The sequence below is a fragment of the Ptiloglossa arizonensis genome, chromosome 5, assembly GCF_051014685.1.
Source record: "Ptiloglossa arizonensis isolate GNS036 chromosome 5, iyPtiAriz1_principal, whole genome shotgun sequence".
NCBI classification, from domain to species: Eukaryota; Metazoa; Arthropoda; class Insecta; order Hymenoptera; family Colletidae; genus Ptiloglossa; species Ptiloglossa arizonensis.
Window position 1 is genome coordinate 28,003,126 of NC_135052.1, and position 13,112 is coordinate 28,016,237.

At 43.2% G+C, this 13,112-nt stretch overlaps 1 protein-coding gene and 2 long non-coding RNA genes across 10 annotated transcripts in view; 1 reads left to right on the plus strand and 2 right to left on the minus strand.

The window, feature by feature from the left end:
• The window catches only part of LOC143147542 (FERM, ARHGEF and pleckstrin domain-containing protein 1), a 42,590-nt gene that overhangs the window by 20,395 nt on the left and 9,083 nt on the right, over positions 1–13,112 (plus strand). The window contains exon 11 of one of the 7 annotated variants that reach the window (XM_076312868.1): positions 7,918–8,055. The exons of 5 other annotated variants lie outside the window; for them this stretch is intronic. In XM_076312868.1, coding sequence (XP_076168983.1) covers positions 7,918–7,924 — 7 coding nt within the window. In that variant the 3' untranslated portion in view covers positions 7,925–8,055. Of the gene's footprint in view, positions 1–7,917; positions 11,917–13,112 lie in introns of those variants that run through there. One more of the 7 variants, XM_076312866.1, reaches the window with a different exon arrangement.
• On the minus strand, positions 761–9,301 carry LOC143147547 (uncharacterized). 2 transcript variants are annotated; one of them, XR_012992278.1, is made up of 2 exons: positions 7,226–9,301; positions 761–2,140 (listed from the first exon to the last, which is right to left on the minus strand). It is a non-coding gene; the product is annotated as an uncharacterized LOC143147547 (long non-coding RNA). The 2 variants fall into 2 exon arrangements; XR_012992279.1 differs by having other exon boundaries at positions 2,112–2,140; positions 8,056–9,301.
• On the minus strand, positions 5,523–7,070 carry LOC143147550 (uncharacterized). The gene is made up of 2 exons (XR_012992281.1): positions 6,931–7,070; positions 5,523–5,709 (listed from the first exon to the last, which is right to left on the minus strand). It is a non-coding gene; the product is annotated as an uncharacterized LOC143147550 (long non-coding RNA).

The following is a 13,112-nucleotide window of genomic DNA, read 5'->3' on the forward strand; positions in this document are numbered from 1 at the left end:
GAGAATAATTTAGAATCGTAGCGGACTGGTTGCCGCGTAGCTACGGAAAATATTACGCCAGAATTCTCGAGAGAAAAGGATGATAGAACGGGTGGGGTTGGTAAGAGAACCGCGATGCTATTCGAGTGTAACGAGAACGACAATCATTTGTTGGAAGTAAGGAAGCATCGTCGGATAGGGCGAAGAAGTTGTCTCTTGGTTCGAGAATCAAATCCTCGATAAAAAACGGTCGTATATAATTTGGTCGTAGTTTAGTTCGTGTCTCGTTTTAGGACGGAAGACAAGTTGCTCAACGTAGATACTTATATGAAAGATGAAACTCGCGTACTGTCGTTGATATATACATATACAAAACGTACGTACGTGTGTCGTATGGAATCACGATTCACGGTGCGAGTGACTAGAACGGAACGCGCGGAAAACGGCAAAACGTTCGTCGTCGAATTATATCCAAACGTTCGTCTCTTTCGTTTTTGTCTCTATCGGACAAGTGAAAGCTCGATTTTAAAGAGGATCGAATGGGTAAAGAGAGGAAGGTTCTTAACATAAACGGTCTTTTGAATGCAACTATCCAATGGAACTTACAAGGAGACCCTGTGGACTTTTTATGAAATTTGTGTTACCTACTGGTTTGCCGTCAGTACTGGAATTACATATATCGTTAGCACAACTATCGTTTTACGACTAATCCAGTTATCGTCTTCGTCGAATATTTTATCGCAAGCGATCTTGACAAAATTCTTAGATTAGAGATTTTTAGGTAAACAAAATTATAATATAATTATATAAGGAAACAACTAATACAAAGTATAGGTATTTATAAATAATATAAAATATAGAATTTAATAGGAGTTAGATCAGATCTCTCCGATGTGCGCCAATTTCAGTATTTTCGGATATTTGTTGGTTCGGAGGGTCATGTTTTGTTTGAAATTTACGATATTCGTAAAGGTTTGCTCAACAGATTTTTGTTCCGTATCACTGGTCAGAGGGGTGGAAGTATCGCGAGGATTTGGAAGGGCTTTCACCTTTTTCTCAGATCCCGGAATATTATCCGTCGAGGCACGACATCTCCGAGTAAGAAGTCTCGAAAGCTCCGCGTCCTTCGGGAATCGTATCTTGGATTAAAAAGTCTGCAAGCTCTATTCTTCCTCCGAATTCTTCCATTCTCTGGCTTTGTCGAGAAATATCTCCCAAGTATAGAATTTCATGTTACGTAAAAACGAGAAAATATTATAACAAACTTTTGTACCCACGAGAACTGAACTTGCACACTCTCTTGCTTCTATAGACCTGAAATATTTGGCTCGAGTTAAAAACTGTAGTATTTCATAGTACAGTATATTATTCCTGCGCTCGAAAGCAGGTTAAGTAGCGATTTTTATCTCGAAACGGGTAAAATTTAAATATAAAATTTTCCGAAATCGTTTAAATACAATTCTATTAACGGATGTACATTTTCTTTGGTGATCTAAATGTTATCAAGGGCACTTACATCGTGGTTTTCCGTTAAAAAAAATTTTCAAAATTTTGTATCGATTACATTTGGGGGTTCGTACAAGATGTGCATCGATACGAAATATTCAACAGAATATCGTTCGACTTCTAGATTCAGCCCTGAAAATTTCATCAAAATCCCCAGTGGTAGAGCTGGCAGGGTCTCCTTGTTAGATAAGCTTGGTCCTCCATTGTTCGACTCGATGATCGCGAATAACTGCAGAAAGTACGGAACCCGTCCTCTACGGAGGTCGTCCGACAGTAACGGCAATAGCGTCGAGGTCGTATTCCTTTTATGTTTCCAATAATGGTAACAATTAAGGTCACTCGAAGGTTACGTTTGTACCTAGGTCGTTGTATTCCTCCTGTTGATGTCAATTATAACGTTGCGTCAATGAAAGTATATATCGTTCCGTTTATAAGCATCGACGACCTCGGGATCTTGAGAAGTTTTTGGCCTTGACTGTATTTCCCGTCGATCGGCTCTCGTCGCCCTTTGTTTCGAAGCGACGGTTATTCCCGATGGTCTCGCGCGACGAAGGTCAAGCTGTAGCGTGGAACTCGGCCGAACATTCGAACGTCAACAACTACTCCAGTCAGATGAAAAAACAAATCCCATTGGTTTCAGTTTACATCGCGTTGCCTAGAATTTGTATTGTACAATTTTTTGAGAGGTATACTTTTTGATACGTCCGAAGGCAGGCGAACCGACGCGTAATTCTTCCGCAACGCGTTATTTACCCATTTATGCCGAAAGCAAACATTTTTGAAAAATATTTTTAAAAGTTCGATAATAAGGGTAGCGTAAAAATACAACAACAGGACATAAACAGTAACGATTACTTTATCCGTAAGACTCTCTGTACACAAACGTGGAACACCGAGTTGTTTATGAAAGAAAATTTTCTATCAATGGATAGAACATTTCTTAAAGGTAGTCTGTAATGTACGTAGAATGCAAGGCATAAATGGGTGAACTCTCAGACTATGTGCGCGACCCTCGCACGAACGGCGGACGCCGGGTCCATTCGTAGGAAGTGTTAGATTTCGATTTTCTAATTTTGTAGCAATGATTTAGAGGTCGAGGACGTTTCTTCGGGGAAATCGTGCAAATACTCGTCTTTCCTGATCGCTGCTAGCGCAAACTAGGAATTGGGAAACTTTTTTCGAGGACGACCGGCCAATGAATACATATTTTAGTCTACGAACTATGAGGAGAAATCGGAAATACTATATATACACATATTTAAACATATATAAGACGGAAAATAAAATTTGCACAATTTTTTATCAACAAAGTACGGAGAGACGTATAATTTTTATTAGCGATAAACTTTTGCGAAATTAACGAAAAGAATGAAATTCTTTTTTTTATGGGATATAATTACGTTTAATTAGACTTTGAAGTTAGTATGAAATACTGCTTCGAATATTGAATTATCTCGTTTCGCGACTATTTCATTTTTGAAGTACAATCGTGTCGTCTTATTTCGTGAAATAATTTCGAATATGTAATTTATTTTATTTTTTCGACTTTATTCTCTAGAGTAAACAATATTGAGCAAGTGAGAAGTGTCGTGGCTCCAATTACGATGTAAACACATTGTCCGACATTAAAATGAGACAGTTCTAAGAATTAGGTTAGAAATAACTCGGCGTTCGTCGCCGTAGGATTAAAAAATTGAATATACGCGTTTACACGTACACGACGGTTCGTTGACATACTTGGCACGACATTCGCAAGTTCTAGTTTTACATCGATTGATTGTCCACGAGTTAACTTCGGTATAATTTCATCGACGATTTTTGTTCCGCTTCAACGAGATGACTCGGTTGGGTTTTCTTCGATGTTCCGTGTACAGCACGCGCGTAGTTGGATTGTCCGGTGGTGCTAACTTTGTCGATCGATCGATATTAATATAACGGACCGCGCGGAGAAAAAAAAAGCCCGGAGTAAATAAATGCATACTCGTTGCTAGGCCGGTTAAGGCGGTGTTGACGCGTGACGTTATGTCGAGCGTAAGTGCGTTGATTAAAAATAATTCCTTCGCTCGTCGAGAGCGGTACACGTTGCTCGCGTTTAAGGATTCCACTCCACGTCCGGTGTTGGAAAAAACAACCGTTTGTTGCCCGCGTGTTACGCGTCCATCGATTCTCGTAAAATTGTCTTTCGTTTTCGGAAGGTGTGCGGTTAAGAATCGTTCGAAAGCAATAATTCATATGCGTTAAAAAAAAAAAAAAAACACGTCGATCGTAGAGCGATCGACGGATACGAGCGAATCGTTGAAGGAAGTAAGGCTAGTGCACTTCTAAACGCTTTTTGTCTGCACTTCGTAGAGGACAGACTGCAACATTCGCGCGTTAAAAATTCCCGAAGGTCTTGTCACGAATGGGGATACGAATCGGCGATGATTTTCCCGCCTGTTCGTTGCATATGTGCGTCGTTTCGACGAGGTGATTCCGTTCATACTCTGGCTGCCACGCGTAGTTCTCTGGAGAATCCACGAATATAGTCTGACTTGTCCCTCCGATTTTACGCTTAACGTTTTCGTTGTTTTTTTCGTAGGTAGTGATAGACCACGGGCATATCGAAGAACCGCTCTATTTTTAATATCGCAGTGGGATACCTCGAAGCGATTATTCGCTTACAACGACTTAACCGGACGGTGCTTGAACGCGCGACGATTAAAAGGGATAACTCGGTTAGCGATCGAAACGCGGAAAGAAAACTCGACATTCCTTGTCTAAACGAAATCATCGACCTTGGGTGTTTGTTGGATTATTCGGTGGGGAAAGCGTGGCGGTCGGAGCTTGGGTGTCTTTGCTTCAGACGCGAACGATCTGAATCGTCCTGTGATCGATTCGTCGAATTATCATAGAAACGCGAAAGAAAGAGAAGGAGGGAGAATGTACATAATCAACGGCGCGGCTGAGAATCACGAAACCAGCGCGGTGTCTAAAAATCGTCTATCCGTTAGGCACGGACGATCATTGATAATCACGTTATCGTTGAATGAATTGTTAAATCACACCACCGTGACCATTAATCGTCGTTCCATTAGTCATTGTTACGCTATTATCGCTACACGTAATTGATTACAAGGTTACTGTTACTACATCGTAGAGTGCAGTGAAGGTTACGAGAAACAAAACTAACTATACGTAATTGCTACGTATCGGAAGCTGTTCTTAAAAAGGGTATGAAATTGCTGGGCGACTGCCGAGTGCCGATAACGATGGCGAGGTTCAAATCGCGATTTGCCGACGAGTCGACACCAGATCCATTCGATCGCGACACGAGTACGCGCGACCTCTTGCGACGCCTTTGCGAGACTCTAGGAATGCAAGAAGGAAGAGAACGTTGCACGGGAGAATCGCGAAGGTTTCGCAAAATCATACCGCATCGGTTCTGGGTCTGTTCCTTTGCATGCACACGCTCGATCTCTCTTGGCATATCCCCGTAACGCGTCGCTGTCGTTGGATCGTTGACCTAGTTTCCGATGCGATCCCTCATCACGCGACCCTTGAAATCGCGTTGAGTTATCGACACCTACAAACATCGTCCAAACACGGACGACGGTTAGAGTCACTTCAATTTCGTGCAGTCGGTGCCCTTTCGGAAGGAGACGTTAAACTGTGCATGCGTAGCGGCGACGGGCTTTCGACTCTTTCTTCCGTTTTCGTACATTCCCGCGCGTCTTTACGCATTTCAACGAATTCGGAAGGCTTGGTTGTCTGTCGACCGAATAAATCTTAACTCTAAGCTTGCAAAGCCCGTCGTTAACTGCGTCCAACAAAAAGATTTGTGCACATTATTATGGACGAACGAACGCCGGAGGCGAAGAAGCGATCCTTTTTGAAGCATGCGATGCGCCAGCTCGATGGGCATTAAATTGCTACGCATATGCGACCGACGAAGCAATGCACGTGTCGGTCACGGCGATCCGCACCAGCGAGCCGTCGATGGCATAATGATATCGTGCGCATTTACCTTGCGCATCGCGTGCTCAGGGGGGATCGCTCCGCTAGCCAGCGTTCGTGCATCTATGTAAGTAGTATGGACAAGTTTTTTCAAAGTCAATGTACGTCGCTATCTTCTCGAGTTCCTCAATTATTCCGTATCGCGCTTCCTTCGTTATGTTTCGTTTTACGTTTTCGGAGATGATCCAGAGGTGTACGGTCCTGGCGATCAACTCCCAGCGAAACCCCACCCTAGAACAGAGGAAGAGTATCGTCGTACCCTCGATCTTTCCGTACGAGTTCCTGTATCGGTTTAATCTTGACTGGTCCTCGTCTTGCATTTGTGCATCGTCAGTCCTGTCCTGCCATCGATATATTGTATTACACACGCACGCGTCTCTCTTCGAGCACCGTTTTTTCTGTATTCTTTCGTTCTTCGTTTTGTCTCCGTGTCATCGTACCATTATCATATTACCATTTTCAGCCCTAACCAACGTCTCGTACCCTCGTCTATACCACTGCCTCTTCCATCCTCGACTCTCATCGAACGATTTTTGTTTCTCGATTTCTTTTTCATCTTCTTCTTCTGCTTCTTCTTCTTCTTCTTCTTCTTCTTCTTCTTCTTCTTCTTATTCTTCATCATCATTTTCTTCGTTATTGTCGTTTCGCACGCGTGCGTGTTACTCGACTACGCAACGCGTATGTGCAACCTCGAGATCGTTGTGCTCGAAGTTTTCGGATCCGTCTACAGGCTAACGGTTGAATGTATCTTGGGCCTTTGAAACAAGCCGAGCCTTCAAAAGTCCGATCGTTCGGTTCGCGCTGCAGTTGGTTCGCGATATCGAATCCACGCGCGGACATCCGTGGCACGGATCGAACGTATATCTGGCAAGAAAGTACGAGACACAAAGTACTCGATATCACGATTGCCTGCCAGTTTATCGGTAATTCTGCACAAATTCTAGCTCGCGCTCCCGCGAGGTAAATATTAAATCCATTGCCAATGCTTTCTTTCGCGATCGAAAGAATCTTTGCCAATCAACCAGTTCACGAAAACCTCGAGCCCGACGCGGGGTTACCAGTTGATCGGTTTAAGTATATCGACATTAGCAAACGACTGAACACTGTATTCATTACGATTAAACAAGGCGTACACGTGTCACGTGCGAGCGTGCTCGCGTGTCCGCGCGCGGTGCGCGTGCACGTTTACACGGAGTACGTGTACATTTATATTTAATTATAGATGTAAGAGTTAGTATGCAAAGGTCGTGATACCTGCAATAGGGATCAAGGTATTAGACATAAATATATGTAGATAACTTGTACGGTTATGTGAGTTCGTTTGCAGCGTGTACGTCCGATTCTTTTCCACGGTCTCCGATTCGATGGATTTTTTCCCGAGCAATTTCCACGTAGCGTTGTGCACACAGTTAGCGCGCGACACGACGTTCAACGACGGTCGTAACTACTTACCACATTATTTTTCACGGTTCTCTCACTCGTCGCGAATCACGTAGAATCGTCCCACTTCTCAAGTTTTCGTTTTTAAACGGAAACCGAATACGAAAGCTTCGTAGAATCCGTGTCGGTAGTCGATTGTTAGCAGATGTTTCGAATCGGTTCGCACACATGTGTGACAAACCGGTCTCGATGGATTAAGAATTCTTCGAAATCAAACACTCCCTCGAGACTTTCCGGACTGCGCGGTTTTGACGAACTTTCGAATTTATTCGAAATAAAGCGATGATCAAATCAAACGAAAACTTACAACAAAACTCGGATAATTCTGAATATTCGAAACGAGTCGTGACCCAAATACAAAGCAGGATTCTGCTTTTTGCTAGATTTGTGAGTATAAAGTAGGATGTCGCTTTTTTCGAGACGCTCGTGTACGGTCGGAGCATCTCGGGTTCTTCCGTGGAACACAGCCGTACGAGTCGCGTGGACGTATCACGAAAGTATCCGAGCTCTTCCGATCGAATACGAGAGGCTCGAAAGAACCAAGCACAATGTTTAGATGTTTTATAAAATTATTTAAAGTTTTTGGTAAATGAATAAGCAAGTTGAAGGAAGGATGGAGAAAGGACGTTGATATAACTGTTGATACAGTCGGTTTTATGTCGCTCAAAATACAAATTTTATTTGATCCAAAATGTACACAATACCAATACTTGTTGCAAGTACAAGGAAAGTGTCAGAAAACTTTAACGATAAAATTGACTGCGAATTCAGATCTCGTTTCGTCTCGAATATTCGGAACGAAATTCTTCCCTCTTACTGTTGACGGGTCCAGAACGGTTCTATGAGCGAGCAATTCGGCGGGAAGCAGAAAGAAAGAGTGAGAGTGAGAGAGAGAGAGAGAGAGAGAGAGAGAGAGAGAGAGAGAGAGCGCACGCGCGAGAGAGAGCAGAACGCGGTCTACTCGCATTTTCGATGTACTCTACGTGTGCTTTTCGACAGGTGGTGATCACAACAATCGTTGGAGCTACGCGAACGGCTACGTGAACTCGCCGGCTTGGCACGTGCCACTCCGCGTGGCGCAGATTCGTAACGTAATGGTTCACGCAACGCCACGCACCCTCACCAATCGATTCTTACCGGCATACCCACGTTGAGAGAACACTGCGGGACAAACAAACAAAGAAGTACCACGCTGCTCGGTGGCTCCCTGAGAATATCGGGGGTCGCCTTCCTTAGCACGCTAGAAAAAAAAAACAAAACAAAATGAAAGAAACAGAGCGAACCGGACACAGAAAAGAGAATCACGACGTCACGAAAAGAGAGAGACTATCGGGAAAGAAAGGGAGAAGATGTGCCTTCGCTCTTCCATCTTCGGTGGCTCGTTCACCGTTTTTACGATTTACTCCTCGAGAATGGTTGGCGACTTTCCGTATTGCCCGTTCGCGGCGGAATTGTCGCACGGCCTGGAGAGACGTGTTCTCCCACGCGTCCAGTGTGTACCATGTTTAGACAGTTCGTTAGAGATCGTAGATGACACGCCGACAAGCTCGGGATTGAACGGAATATTGCCGAGAGAAATTCCGTCGGCACGCGGCAGCACGCTTTTTTTTACGCGACAACGCGGTTTCGAATCTGTGTCGTCGGCGGTTCGATCGGTCTAATTCGAAACAGAAAGCGTGTCTCGATCGCCTCGGCCGATTTCTTTCTCTCGTTTAGCTGCCCTTCCACGTTCCGATTTCGTTAGGCACGTTTAGTTGACCACGTTCCACTCGCACCGTCGTCTCAGTACCTTCCTGACGAATACATACATATCTGGGCACGTTGATCGATGCGTCGGAAGCGAAGGAAACTTGAAAAGCGACGCGTGTCCGTATGTCCTTCCGAAGCGTCGCGCGTGCACAGGCTTCTCACGTTACTCACGATACCTTTCACGCTTGCACTGCACATTTAGAAGATACGAGAACGATAGTAGTTGATCGGTTCGATTCGAACGCGTCGGAACTGTCCGACTCGCGAAGCGTGTTCGTGTCTTTGAACGTCGATCGTACCGGGTTCCTTCGACCGTCTCGTGCGACACTGGGGAGTCTTTCGGTGGCGTAGTTGGCGAAGTTTCAGAGCACGTTGGCACTTGCAACTTCGTATCGCGCTCTCGATGATCGTGTACAGTCGATCTTTTCGCGTTTCGACGAATCTCGTAGTGACACCATCTCGCGTTTGCCCGTAGCTATTAGTTCCCGTAAAGTGCATCGAGACCCTGTCGATATGCAGAGCGTTACTCGAACGGGAAGTCAAACTTTAGAGAGCGTATTCTACGCACTGTGTCAATGAAAAAGTAATACAAACATAGATTCACAAACGACGTTCAAAATTTCGCACGGGTATCTATTCGAAAACGGTGACGTTCTACTTTCGAATTTAACAAGTATCAAAATGTTAAATACGTATTGAGAAAACAAAAAAAAATTTTTTCAAACGAATTTCTTTGAAAAAAAAATTTGTTAAGTGAACGATTTCACGAGCCAAATTCTGCTGATGATTCGTTACTATTTATGATAATTATTTCTTAGGGTACTGTCATTGTTTCTCTTAAAATCGATACAATATTTATAAAAATGATAAATCTGTGCGTCCGGTAAGGTTGACTATAATGTAACAGTGGAAGAGAGGAGTCGTGTTTACATTCTTGATATTCCTTTCGAGACACATCCGATTCGAGATTTGAAAGGTCAAATTCGGAAACAAAGCACATGCAGGCTTATGTTTGTCGACTGTTTTTCATCGATACAACGAGTAGAACATGCTTGTCAAGTTTCGACGGCTAGTTGCAGAAACACTCTGCATTAATGTACCAGAAAAATTTAGTTTGCCTCGCTAGCTTGCCGTTCGATCCTGTCTGTCCTTTATGTTGCGCGCGGAGATGTGAATTTTCGCAGGACGTTGTCGCGCTTGTCGGCGAGAAACTCGATTTCGCGCGAGATTTTGTCCGTGGATCGTAATTATTATCATTGAAACGAGAGGAGCTAGAACGCGTCGGTGATCAAACTCACATCTCTGGCTGCAGTGTGGTACTTAATTTTTCCCGCATCGTACACGTACACACACTCGCGTTGAACGCGTGTCAATTATTCCGTCTCTTAATCACTTAGGAACCTCTGTGAACCATTACGTAGCGAACCCTTTCACGATTCACCAACGATTATCTTTATCGCCTGTCACGATGTCTCTCACCACCGATACACCTGTACCCTGTCGGTGATTCGTGTTTACTATCCATCACAACGCAAGAGACGTACACAAATACACCACGCACCATTCTCGACACACGAGCAACTTGGCCAGTATTTTTTGCAACGTATGCGTATGACACCGCAAGATCTGTATCTCTCCGATTCTACGTTCTCTCTTTCATCCTCTCCCCGTCCGCCCCCCCCCCCACCCCCTTTCAGACATTTTCTCTAATGTGGCCTTCTTCCAGGTGTGTTCACGTTCGCTGTTCTTTTCTACATGTTTCTTACGTGTTAAATGTATACCCGCGGCACGGATACACGCGATCAGCCGTGTTCTATCGATCCCCCGCGACCCCAGCTTTTGCTCTCGAGAGCGTTCGATCAGCGATACGATTGAAACGGAAATAAAAGAATCGAACGAGAAATATTCGTGTTCGCGATAGTCATTGGAGATGAGCAAATCTCGAACAACGAAAAAAAGATACGCAACTTTTGATGCGTTGCCCGTTCGCTAAAAATTAGAATCGAAATTCGAAAATGAAATCCTATTTAATCGCGGAACGAATAAAAGGTTCTCTCGATTAGTACCTAGTACCTTATAACTTATTGGTCGAATAAAGGTTCGTTCATCTCTGACAGTCGTTACGTTCGCGAGACATTTCATCGAAAACGAATCGATCGAAGTATCACGATACTCTTTTTGCTCGTTCTTGGGCTCCGTTTCGTCGATCAGTGCCAAATTGTTTCTCTCGGGCGAGTACTATCGGTTGAAAAACATCTGACCGCGTAATTACAGATGATCGGTCGCGCCTCTAGCGGAGAATCTGTCTCTCCGTAAGTACCACCGGGCAGTCGGCGGCACAACATATAGTTTTATGCGAATCACGTATTTGCGTTTAGGAAAGAACTCTGATTCTCCGCTAGAGGGGATCGTATATCTGTAACAGTGCGGCCATATTTTGTTTTCATCCGAATGTACGATCAGGTCACGTTCCGGGTCAGTTGGACGTTTTGTTCGGCAAACGGTACGTTTAGTTTCTCGCAGGGGATTCCCGAGACCCTCGTCTTCCACGGAACGTTTTCGTACAGAGAACTTAATTAGATACCTTTTATAAACTTTTTACACGTGCCGTTCGGCGGATTTCGAGGAGGAAGTAGAACGAAAACGTAGAAACGTACCTTCTCGACAGATCGATGAATATTTCCGGACAAACCGTAGTTCGAGTTTCATGCTTCCATGGTTTTTCCACAGCCCTTTTTTCTTTTTTTATACAAGAGGAAATAATCCGTAGCTTTCTCGAAGCGGGGAGAAACGATCGATCGGTATAACGGGTGTTGGAAACGACGGAGGGAAAGCGAGGGTTGCTTCGAAGAAGAACAACGCGTGTCCGTCGTGTCGGCGCTCCTCGACAATTTTTATAATTCTTGTATCCTTTCTCGATCGTTTTATCGACATACCGTACTTGTTAACTCTATACATATATCTAACTATACATACATATACATATATACATACGAGTATATATATATATATATATAAATATATACGGTCCGAAAATACGCGGTGATTTCCCCCTCCTCTTTGATGGAGAAACGCGGGAAACTATTGATATTCGTGGTTCAAAGAACACGGGGGCGGGTGGAAAGTTATAAAAAGGGGAATCACGGCGTTCGAGGGAAGGGAAGACGACATTCCAAGCGTAGGAAATTTATTGTACATTGATTATTGATACATTAATTATGATAACAATAAATTATATACAAAGTCATATATGGTCCAGAGGTCTTCTGTGATTCCGTTTTTTCGTTTCTTTTGTCGACGTTTTGTTTCTTCGGCCCAGTTTTCTCGATGTTTGTTTATTCTCTCGGATTTACTGAGAAGTTTTATCCTTGGATTTACACCGTCGACCGAAAGTTTGGAATCACTGGGCGACACACAGACTTTCTAAACGATTTTAAGCTCTTCGTTTGTCGAACAAAAGATAACAGGAGGCGACACATGAGATCGTATTTTTCATTTTTTATGGTTTTGGAACTATTCTTCGACTGTTATCATAACGGATATAGCAGAGTCAACAATCGGTGTATTAATAGATAACGGTAAATAAAATTTGTTATATTTTTCACGATATATTTATGGAAATATTGTCGAAAGACTCACGATGTTTTCCAATAAAAAAAGAAACACGACTTTCTTTAAATAATAATATCGCGAATCTTTCGAAAATACTTCCATAAATACATAATGGAAAGTATGAACGTTTTAACGTCGAAGAAATGTGAACTGTAGTGGGAATGATTCCGTTACTCGAATCTGGGGTAAAAATTGATTTATTCTTTCACGAATCCCGGTAGTAGTTTATTATTTATTTCTTTTCTAAATCTTCGGAACTGAATGTCACTTCCTAACCGTGATCTATTCTGCAAACTTTCGATACTTATGAAAATTTTCACCGTATATTGGACGCCCTTGTAAGAAATATTTAATTTTTGCGATATATTTCGCCCAAAACTAACTCGTTTGAATTGGGTTACAATTGTACTTCTTGTATCAATTTCCATTGTTTTCGCCATTATTGAACTGCTTTGTTAGAATTTCAATTCTAGATCTGAATGAAAATAGAATTTCGCTTCTAGATCTGAATTAAATACTGGTTTTGCAGTAATTGTAACCATGCGTAGTTAGGTCCAGTAGGAATCTAATATCGTAATTCTTTCGTCGTATCTTTCTTATGCTTGGCTATTGAAGAAAGTAGAGGAAGAAATGGAACTGTCCAGCACTCTGTACCCCGGTGATCGATGCGTCGTTTACTATGACCCCCTGGCGTCCATCGACTGCTATGAAATATTTCCAGAATAGTGACTATGGTTACCATGTGCACGAAATGCGTTAAGGGTACCCCTTGTTATTCCGGGCAGTAGACAACCGTAAAATTTATAACCTGGAAGGAATACTTCGCAGGGAAT